General features: G+C 30.6%; 1 protein-coding gene across 1 annotated transcript; it reads left to right on the top strand.

Moving 5' to 3' along the window:
• The first annotated feature begins 227 nt into the window (after nucleotides 1–227).
• On the top strand, nucleotides 228–9,612 carry LOC147075562 (apolipoprotein D-like). The gene is made up of 6 exons (XM_085941850.1): nucleotides 228–283; nucleotides 1,014–1,062; nucleotides 1,623–1,745; nucleotides 4,636–4,772; nucleotides 7,338–7,516; nucleotides 8,977–9,612. The coding sequence occupies exons 3-6, from the start codon at nucleotides 1,629–1,631 to the stop codon at nucleotides 9,135–9,137; spliced, it is 594 nt and encodes a 197-aa protein (XP_085797976.1). The 5' UTR covers nucleotides 228–283; nucleotides 1,014–1,062; nucleotides 1,623–1,628; the 3' UTR covers nucleotides 9,138–9,612.
• The last annotated feature ends 2,385 nt before the right edge of the window (nucleotides 9,613–11,997 follow it).

The raw sequence follows: 11,997 nt of genomic DNA, 5'->3' as shown, positions 1-11,997 counted from the left end.
AGTTATGATATTTCAATTGATTCATTAATAATTTATCAATACAGTATTTTACCACCATACTGTATCTACTATTTACACACTTGTTTTTTTAAAGAAAAAACATTTGAAATAACAAGCCACATAACGTATTCCATATTAACTTAGCCATACAATAGTGTTTGCGCTTCCGGGTATAGTAGAGACGCAATATATTTTCTTATAAATAATCAAAATTTTCAATTAAAAACCTTTTAGAAAGAAGACTACAAAGGTGTAACTATCGATTTCTCCATATAAACCAAACGTAAGCCAACACATTATTTTCAAAAATAGTTCAATATAACCTAGTATTATTATTATCAATATAGTTAACAATTATATTTAAAAAAAATAGTTTGGAATACCATAGAAACACAATATATACTAAATATTTATATATTTCGTTTATAAAATGAAGTTTTAAATTATCTTGTTTATTTATTATTAATATTTTTTAATTAAAATTAATGTTTTATTTTTCCCCTGGCTGTTCCGTTTTGTCACTGTTCTGTTTTTTTATATTCTATTTTGTTACCGTTCTGTTTCTTCATGTACTGTTTATTCATGCTCTGTTTTTTCCGGTTACCGATTTTTGTTCGAGGGGGTGAGGTGGTAGGTAACTGAAAATAAGCACTTCAATTACAAAGTAAAAATTATAATTCAGTTAAAGTAGAATGAACTTTGTTTCATAACCATTATAACGGAGATCTTCCACGTAAATGTCAGTTCAATTAGTATCAATAACTTTAGTATAATACCTTCACAGTTATGATATTTCAATTGAATCATTAATAATTAATCAAAACGGTATTTTACCATCATACTGTATCTACTATTTACACACTTGTTTTTTTAAAGAAAAAACATTTGAAATAACAAACCACATAATGTATTCCATATTAACTTAGCCATAAAATAGTGTTTGCGCTTTCGGGTATAGTAGAGATGCAATATATTTTCTTATAAATAATCCAAATTTTTAATTAACCTTTTAGAAAGAAGACTACAACGGTGTAACTATCGATTTCTCCATATACACCAAACGTAAGCCAACACATTATTTTCAAAAATAGTTCAATATAACCTAGTATTAATAATATCAATATAGTTAACAATTATATTTAAAAAAAATAGTTTGGAATACCATAGAAACATATATTCTTTATTAAAAATATCAAATTCTGCTAAGTAATAATAAAACAAAACTTAATTAAAAATTATAAGCAAGTGCAAGAACGATAAACATAAAACTATTTACGATTAGTTAATATTTAATAAAATAAAAATTTAATTAACGTCGGTGGGCAAAATAAGTTTTAGAACCTGTGCTCTAGAGTCTTGAAGGAAGAGCGGCTGTCGAAAGTCTTCTCGTAATCAACAAGAGCAGGTTTATGGACTATTTAGATTGTGATATTGATGAAGAAGATTTTGAACATTTTGTTAGCGAGCACACGCACGCCTGACTAATAAATCGATCAGGTTTTAATATGCTTTTTCTAAGTACTTATTCTACATTGTACTAATAAAAATTGAATTTTTGTATAGAATACTAAATCAACAACTAAATATAATATTATATTATTCATTATAAGTCATTTTTTCAGGTCAATATGTATGCAAAAGCATTTGTACTCCTTTGCATGACAGTTACATGCTATGCCCAGAGATTTGGTATTTTTGAAAGATGCCCTACAGTAAGCGTGAAAAAAAATTTTGAACCAGCCAAAGTAAGTAAAGGGTTATCTAAATTTTAGTAAGATTTTTTTTCACTAATTCACACTTGTGAGTTTTGCTCGCCTGAAATATGGCAGTTTTGCTTATTAACGAACCTACTACCTATTGAGGTGAAAATGTGCCTTATCACTAAAGATGATGTTCCTTGAAAATTCACCGTCAATTACCAGTTGTTCCAAGACCCAATAAGTGAATCTGCGATGCTACCAGTGGTCTGTTGGGTTGAATTGTTACGTGATCTGGATCTTATATGGATGGAGTGAAGATCTTTATACAAAATTTGCCATAAAGACAGGCCAAGTTGCTGTGATCTTCTTGTTTTCGATATTCCTAGCTCTTCCGACATAATTTCGCACACATCAGCAATATTTTTACGTAAATGGACTGAACGAGTATGTACAGGTATCAAGCAATCCAAACACTAATGGTATCTTCAAATTTTTAAGCTGGTTCAACTTTTAACTGGGCATTGATTTTTACCGAATTATGGCCGTAATTTTCGCAGTATGACCGTCAAATATTTTCAATTTCTGTAGTATTAGTGTACGTTTGTTCATTGTTTGGGAGAGAAACAATTTATTTTTAAGAGTAGTATAGTAGTAGCAGTAGCAATAGTAGACTTTCAACTTTACTGACAACATGTCAAAAAATACGCGCGAATTATTAGACAGATAACAAATTTGATGGTGAAATTCATATAATTATTAAGAGTGGTACCGAGTCATCAGTGGAAAACTACAGGCCGGTAGCTGTTCTCTCGGTACCAGCAAAATCTCTTGAGATGATCATGCATAGCATGATTTTTCCAAAAATTTAGTCATTTATAATGAATGAGCAGCATGAATTTAGAGTTGGCCGATCAACGGAAACTAACCTGATGGTATTTGTAGATTATTTGTCGTCATTACTAGATAGAGGCTCATCAGGTTGACTGTTCCTACAATGACTTCTCAAAAGCGTTTGACAACTAATTGGATTGTCAGATCATTTTCTGAAGTTATTCGGAAACTATTTTAGGAATTTTCAATAATACGTATCTTATGGCGTCTTCCAGGCACAGACATTCAATACATTTCCTGGTGTCCCTCAAGACTCAAACTTGGGGCCATTGTTGTTTACAATTTTTTATAAATGACATAGTAATGGTCATTAAAAATGCTATGTTTTTGTTGTTCGCTGATGACTTGAAAATCTTCATGGCAGTTGTCGCCTTGGACGATTGTCGTCAACTCCAATTTGATATAGATAATATATTAGATTGGGGCAGGCGTAACAAACCGGACTTCAATATTGAAAAATGCAATATTTTATCGTTTACCAGAGCCTCGCGAGTATTATTTTTCCAATATTCGATGCACGGTAGAGCTTTTTCGCGAATACTATTTGTAAGGGATCTTTTGGCATTGCGTTTGACAGTATGATGTCATTTAGTGGCCATATAGCTATCATTTGTAAAAATGCGCTACAAATATTGAGCTTTGTCTTACGTACCTACTTACGGCGTCTTTTCGGATGTTACTGTATTAAAAATTCTTTATAATACCTTAGTTAGAAGCTGGCTCGAGAGTAAGTCGATTGTTTGGGCCCGCATAAGTTGAAATATAACCTTATGGTGGAGCGAGTTCAAAAGAAATTTTTGGGACTCCTTTATTTGAGGTTATATGGATACTATCCGTGGCTTTATCCAACTGACTTTCTCGTAGGTATGCTTACATACTGTACTTTAAATGCTAGAAGATATCAGTATTTGGCCAAGTATTTTTTTTGACTTATACGTGGTGTATAATATGAGAACTCTGTTATTCTTGGTAGTATTTACTTGTGTGTCCTTGATAATCATTAATGAAACCAAGGGGATCAGATTTTTGTTCTCCCGAGTAACAGAATTAACCTGCCATTAGTATGCCAATTGGGAGGGCAATAATTCTGTTCAACCAAATCGCTTCGGATGTTGATATATTCCACCTAAGTGAGGATAAGTATAGGTGGACGTTGTTTTATAAATTCTTAAAATAGGGTCTACTTAGTTCATTCGGTGTGCTTCCATGCTTTATAATTATTTATACAATTTATTTATATTTTTCATAATTTTTAAATCCTTTACTTTACTTTTCATACTGTTTTTTATGATACTGCATATCGTCGCTTAAGGAACAACACCGCGGAAGTCAATTTAAACTAGGAAGTGAATTTGACTTCCGCGGTGTTGTTCCTTAACGCTTTCGCTGCTGAAGAGATAATGAGATTTTACTTGCCCCCTTTAAAATGCACGTTAATTACATCGATCGGCCGCCTGGCCATTACGCGCCGTGCGCGTCTTCCGCGTCCAAAGTATTAAGCGACAATATGCAGTATCATAAAAAACATTTTTTTAACTAAACACAAAAAAAAAGTTAAAAGGTATCAATTTTCAATTTTTTGAGAATTTTTTGTTTCCCCCGAAAATTTTAATAAATTGACTTTCGCGGTGTTGTTCCTTAAGCGACGATATATTTATTTCTACCATACATTGTTTTTAAATGTCATGTTGTGAATGTCTTAAATTTATAATTTGTAATATTCACGGTATGTAAACGAAAAATTGAAATTTGAAATTTGAAAACCTTGTCGAAAATTATTAAAATATAATGTAACGAAATAAAAATTAATACATTCTCATCTCAGCTTATTTTGCAATATGGTTCTCTCGTAGTTTTTTTTTTATTTCATATGACTTTTAAATGTCATGCCTCGAGGGTTTCAGGTTTTTTTATTTTAAATTTAGGTATTAAGAAGATGCAAATAAAACTGACCTGCTAAATACTTCATACTCTTAACCGAGTGCTATTTTTATAATACCTAATTTTCCAAAACCTGTCCAATAATTTTTATTGTATTTTATAGTATCTTGGAACGTGGTATGAGTATGCAAAGTATGACAACTTTTTTGAAATTTTTGGGAAATGTATCACTGCTACTTACAGTTTGAGCGGAATTCCTGATGTCATTAATGTCCGGAATTCACAAGTGTTAAATATTAGGTAAGTGACAACTTAAATATAACATTATAGTTGAATAATAACTCTAACTGGCTATTTTTATAATTTTATACATAATTTTCCATAATACATGATAGGAAAAGCGGATTAAACGTATAAATAAACGTACTTATCATATTTTATAATATAGAATAAATATTTTTAAAATTTGATTACTGGTAAAGAATACATCATGATATTTTTTGTAGAAAGTCTTCACAGACTACGTAGTATGCATATCGAGAAAAACATAGATAGGTAGTATAATTGTGCAATTCGTTCATTCATTTAAGTATGCATATTTAGTGAATAAAAAAGTGTCTTCAAAAAAATATGTTATAACTTTTGATATTGGGTTTTCAACAACGAATATAAGAGAGCAATTTGGTATTTTACAATTCATAAAATTAGTCATAAAATAAAATATGAAGGTAAGCAAATTTTTATCTATTTTTTTTTAAATTAAAATTTTTATTGCTTATTATTTTAGGTAATTTTTTCCACGTAACATTTATTTAATTTATAAGATATTATAAGGTTCAAAAGACCAGCGTGTTGAACCTAAATTAAATCTAATATACCATTCTAGCGTCTCATAAGAGATGTTTTAAGCTGTTTGTGGTGTCGAAAAATGCTATATTATAGAACACCATAGGATATGCCAGATTCAATTTTTTCATGGTGGCTGTTCAAAAATGCTAGATCTGATAAGAAAAAAGATAAGTTGGCAACGTTGGTTTACAAAGGTGTGTAATATTACACTCTCGGTATTCAAAACCCAAGATCAAGTACATTATATTTTAACATTCATCTTGAAAGATATTTTTTAATAAAGTACCAACGACCGTTTAAAATATTATCTAAATGCTATATTTTGTTAATTTATTTGTTTTTATAATCAGTATCCCTAGAATTATTTTCAAATGTGCTAATCTTGCCCATTTTTTGAATAATAAAATGCCTAATGCGCCTTCTTGTCAAACTTGAGATCGCAGAGATTATAAATATATTTTTTCGTAAATATTTCACTAAAATAATGTCAACATAAATTTTACTAATTATTTTATAAATGCGTTTAAAAATTAATAAATCTAAAAAAAATTAACACCATGGATGTACTGAAATATGACTGATATCTGAAACATTAGATCGAGAGGTTTAAAAGAATACTATTTTATGCAATAAAAATACTTTATGCAGTCATCAAGGGCTTAAAATAAATATATAGGATAATAAGGCTTCAAAACTATATAAATAGATTATCTACAACGTTTAAGGAATGTCCAGGCTAATACTTTGAAAATACCATAAAATCTCTATGTTGACCTACGTTGGGCATGTGGGCCGTTAAGACTTTCTAATCCTTTATTGACTGATAGAACCGATTATTTTTATTCAAATATCACTATGTACGCATTGGCGCACTTAATTTTTTTTCCGGCAAGAAAACATACTATCGGTACAATTCACTACGTACATATCGTCCGATAGCGCTGTCACTGGTTTAATTCCATAGATAGGTAATTGTATTCCAAATTTGATTTTTTTTAAATACTTCTTTACGGCTGTTCACACACTATTTTTTTATCGAATAATTACCTAAAGATATTTGAGGCCAATATATTACAATATAGTCATAACATGCCAAATTTATTGTATTACAAATGTATAAATTTATTTTTTACACTGCTAACCTTCTTCTATTATCTAATGGGACCCATGGGATATTGAAATTCACGCTATATTGGATCGCTATTTATGATAATTATATATTATATTGCATTATATTTGAATGATTGAGATGTGTAATTCATCATATTTAATGCACGTGATTAAATTTAACGAAACATTTATATACCCACATACATATTTATCAAAATATCAGTGGTAACAATCGGCGATTGCCAGCTACGACTAGCAGTCTGAGGTAGTATCAGACGACATTCTGAAGGCTAGACTGCAGATTAAATTACACATATAACCTCAAATTTATATTGCCAGTGACGACTTGCAAATCATGAAACTAACAAATCAGCAAAATGTCAAACTGTCTAAGGTGAACGAAAATCCATCCCGAAGGGAAAACTATAACTTCACAATTTTATTAAAATCCAACACTATGTCATATGACAAAAAGCTGTCTGCAAGACCTAGCGAGACAGACTGGCGAGAGCCAGCTGGCTCAGTTTGTTCTTTTTATTGCTGAAATATTATTTTGCTTTGTGAATTTTGATTTGAATTTAGATTTTTCTGTATGACTATAGTAGTTTCCAAATCAAAGTTTACTTATATTTTCAAACTGTGATATATTACTTGTGTTTGGTATTATCTATTTTAATTATGTGAAAACTTTTTCTAAATGTTTGAATATATTTTTTGGTGTAAATTTTGACTAACGCAATGTGTGATTAATACCCACCCTTTTATTAAATGTCATCTTGTAATCATCTTGATGTGTAATTATTTATAATATGTTTATTATGTTAAAAAAAAACTTGCATTTTGGTGAAAGGTTAAAGTTTGTGGGTGCCTTATTATTGTGTCATTAATGCGTATTGTAATTTTTAGGTTAGGTATTTGTAATACCATTTCTGGAAAAGCAAAATTCACCGGTCCGTCTAATGTTGCTAGTCTGTCAGTTATGTTAGGCTTCGTACCTGTTGCAGCTCCTTATAACGTAATAGAGACTGACTATGTAAATTATGCAGTAGTATATTCATGCCGTGATAATACTTTATTAAATACCAGTAAGTTTTTTTTTTAATTTATATCAACTTTAAAAGGCTTCAACAAATTATCGTCTTTGGATTTTATTAAGCTATAAACTCACGTGTGACATCAACAGTCACTTTAAAATTCAGTGTTGATCTTGGATTTGTGCTGAGTTTTGTAACTGTTTTTATAAGAAATGGTTGTTATATCCACACTTCGATGATTCACGTAACATATCGTCCATATACCAATCATTTATGAAAAACAACCTTTGAATTTTCCAGACATGAGATTCAATTCCACGACTCAAACATGTGGATTAGATTTCACTATCGGGATAAAATTAATATATTTTTTTTCTTTTTAAAACTACAAAAATCTATATAGCCCAAAGACAAATAATAGTGTATTTGGTATTATAAGAGAAACAACCAGAAAATCACTTAAGTATATTGTAACTTCACCGAGATCGAACTCGGGGCCCTCAGATGAAAAGCCAGTGCCTTACGCACTGGACTACGAGGGGCTACTGGAAAATTGTTGTACAATATTGAAATGAGATGAGAGGGGGGGTTGACAGGGCTCTAGCCTGGGGGCCCGGGCTCAGGAAGGGCCCGGCAAAGTAAGTCGATCAGATAAGTGAAATAAACACACATCACAAATTTGCTTTCATAGTAAAAAAAAATCACCTGAGGTGCTATTTTCCTTCACTATTGTTATTATTTAAAATTATGTGATTACACGCTACAATTTTTAATTGTGTATCGATACTCGGCAGCTCCATAATTGAAATGGATGTATTACAATATACAAAAAAAAAACACTAAATATACACATTAATTTTACCACGTACACTATTTAGAAAACGCTACTGTAGGGCGTCATACTGTCTTTGTCCTAAGCGATAGGTAGGGGGCTCTGCCAGAGATCCTAGCTTGTGGGCCCGCTTCTGGATGTGGGGGCCATGAGAGACATTGTTCTAGAATATACAACCTCATGCAATGTAATATAATTATACTCCAAAGATATATGCATGAAGGCGTATTTTGAATAATTTTCAATGTTTATTTTATCCAAATCAAGTATTAATCTCTAAATTTGATCCAAATGTTTCGCTCAGGAGAAAAAATTGGCGAATTACTTATTTTTATAATAAATTATCAATATTTTGATTTATATATATATTTCTAACGTAGGTTAAAATACTTAATAGTTATATAAAAAAAGATCTATATGCAAGAGTTTGGGTAGTAAAATAAAAAAAGAAACATGTTCAATTACGTAATTTATTTTTTTAAATGTTCTCACTACAATATTGTGTGTTAAAATAGTGAAAAATTACTACTTTGACTCTTGTCATGTTGGCAATTTGGACGTACTTATAATTTACCTGCTGCATACATATATTAAATCAGAGCTAAAATAAAAATATTAACATTAATTTTAATGTTATTCTATCAACATTATATTTAACTTTGAACTATACTTTGAATAGGTACAGGATATTTGTGGATTTTAACAAGGAAGCCAGTCCCAGATCCCATACATGTGAATATGGCCTATGATGCAATGATAGCCAATAAAATACCTATCGATATGCTAACGCTAACATACCAAGGATGTGGTTGTGAGAAAAACTGTAATTTTAGTTTTTGATAAATAAACAAGTAATGTTTTTATATATATTTTCAAACTACATTTTCGTTATATCTATAATATGGACAAATTATTGCCGGTAATGTGTCGGTAAAGCTTGTCAACTGATGATTTATTATTATGAAGTGGATAATTGGACACCAACAGGCTCGTTTGATAGTTATATTTTTGGGTTGTTTTTGTCGTTGTGACTTTGTCTAAAAATACACACTTTCATAATATATTATTTAATCTTGCAATGGAGATGGGCATTTTTCTGGAAAATGGAAGATATCAAATATTCCCAGCGTCATCATTGGAGTACTACGAGAAGATAGCTGTTATTTCAGTATCAGAAAAAAGTTGTGAGATGATCATATTTTATAATAAATAAACATCATAGATTTAGAGCAGGCCAATTAACAGTATCTTACTCCTGGATGGTGCTTATATAAAAAATGTGTTTTTTTTTCATATTTCTATTGATTTCATGTGATTTTCCTGTAGCTTCAAACTGCTTTAATTCTCGATTTTACTTACCTTAGCCATAACAGTAAGTAACACCCCTGTACGGAATACTGTTCAATACAACAAGAAATAACTTAGGTGATGAATGAAACTCTCATTGTTAATTTTATGGTTCAATGTAATGAGCAGATAGTTCAAAAACCTACTGGCAGATGAGATAAAAGTCTATTTAAGGCGTGTCAAAGGCTGAAATATTATCTCTGAGGAAAATAATGTAATCTAACCAAGAAAACACACAATCAGAACCTTTACACTCTAGAAAAGAAAATTAACAACACATTCATTATTATTATTATTTTTAGTAAAGTAGTAGTGTGAAATAGTAAAAATACACAAACATCAAATAAAACGCCAAGAAAAGCTTGATTCAAACGCAAGAATCTTAAATATATATTTTTTAAATAGTCAACATACATTATAAATATTCTATTAGTATTTTAAATTCTAATGAATTTAAGTTTTGTACTATTCTATTTAAGTCAATTTATGTGACTCGGGTTTCGCCTTTCGGCATCTTCAGGCACTATGTACAATGTGCACTTACCAAAAGGCAAATACACACTGAAGACGAATATAATTAATTATGCTAACTTATATAATAAATTAATACAATGAAGTAGTTCAAAACTTAATCACCCACTTAATAAGTCAAGAATCACAGTGAGTATAGATAGTGCCTGAATATACCGAAAGACAAAACCCGGGTCGCAAAAATGACTCAAATGAAATAGTACAAAACTTAAATCCATTAAAATTTAAATTCAAATTACCTTCCGTCGATAGTAATAATAGCATTTTAAATATTTCAACATGTAGTACCTTTCGTTATTATTGAAAAGAAATCTTTTAATTATTCTAAACATATTAACAGCACACTACTAATAGGGAGGTTTTTAGGGGTGTTAATAAGCTAATAGGACTTATAACGAGTATCAAGCAAATAAAAGCTGCATACACCGGTCATATTTTTGCATTAACAGGGACACACGTATATACAGATTCTCTTTAAAATACAACCTCCGTAAGTAACTCAATGTCCAAGAAGTTGGTGATATAATATTATTGGCACATAATAGGGAATGTTCTGCAATTTTGTCTAAATGTCTTTTGGCAAAAAAAATCTAAATTTATGTTATAAAACCAAGTTGTATAAATTAATCATGGGAATAATAAATTTATAATATTATACTGTATGTAAACTATTTATTGACAAATAAAAATAAGTCAAATTAATAAACTGTCTTATTCTTATCTATTACTATGACTCGGGATCTAGGCTGCCTTAATGTGGCTATAAGAAGCCATAAGAAAAATATGGGATACTTACACCTAAACACGTGTTCAAGAATAATTTATTTATGCCAATAGGAATAATAATTCATACTGAGGCTAAGAACAGGGCACACAAGGGTAAAAAAATTGATGTGCTCATGGGAAGAAGCAATTCGCAGCGCTGCGATCAATGTGATGTTTAAGAAGACATTGTACATATAGAAGTACAATGCCCTAAATATGAACGTCACAGAGTACAGCTGCGAATTGCGGATATCTGTAAGAATGTCGACGAATTGAAAGGTGCCCTGGCGGTGGGTAAGATGGAAGAGCTTGGCAAAATTGTAAGGTTCTTTAACAGAATAGGAGTAAGGTCTTGATTGGCGGATCCTCTTCTAGAAGAGAAGAGGCGACATGACAGCAAGTCATAGTCAAAGCCTCAGTAAAAAAAAGAAGGGTTTGTATCTTTTGCTTTTTAATGCCGGACTGTAATTAAGTCATGAACCAAAACTGGCTCTTGAAGGTGTTGGCCTAAGGCTAATGGTTATCGCATATCTATCTTTTTAATCTATTCAGTGTAGATGTGATATATTATGTGAGGTTACATTTAAATTGTACGTATTACATTTTGCCGTAGCACAATTTACCGTGAGCTATCTTACCGGAAAGAAACTCCCGTATACCATTGCGATACAAGAAACCCGTTGTTTGTGGATCATTGCAGTTTTATTAGATTCAATAAGAACATTAATTCGATATTGATTGGCATCGAATGTTTGATAATAACGGTGTCATTTTAATCAGATATTTCATAGGTACGACTTGATACGAGAATCCAACAGAATTTTATATAAATTATAGTTTATACAACATTATGATTTCATTTCTACTTTACTTACCTACCTATTTTTTACCAGGTTTTTATTAGCTCGTATTCCTATTTATTTTGTCCAGTACTAATTTTTTCTTGTGTATCCTGTACATTTTTTTTCTTGTTTGTCCAAGATTTGTATTGTACGATTAAAGATTTTTCACTAACTTCTCGACTAGCTAGACATTTGAAACTTTTAGACTATATTAG

Source organism: Rhyacophila brunnea, unplaced genomic scaffold (genome assembly GCF_057557595.1).
Source record: "Rhyacophila brunnea isolate RB1 unplaced genomic scaffold, BYU_Rbru_1.0 scaffold_14, whole genome shotgun sequence".
NCBI classification, from domain to species: Eukaryota; Metazoa; Arthropoda; class Insecta; order Trichoptera; family Rhyacophilidae; genus Rhyacophila; species Rhyacophila brunnea.
Note: the sequence above shows the minus strand (reverse complement) of the source record. Positions and strands in the feature narration are given on the sequence as shown.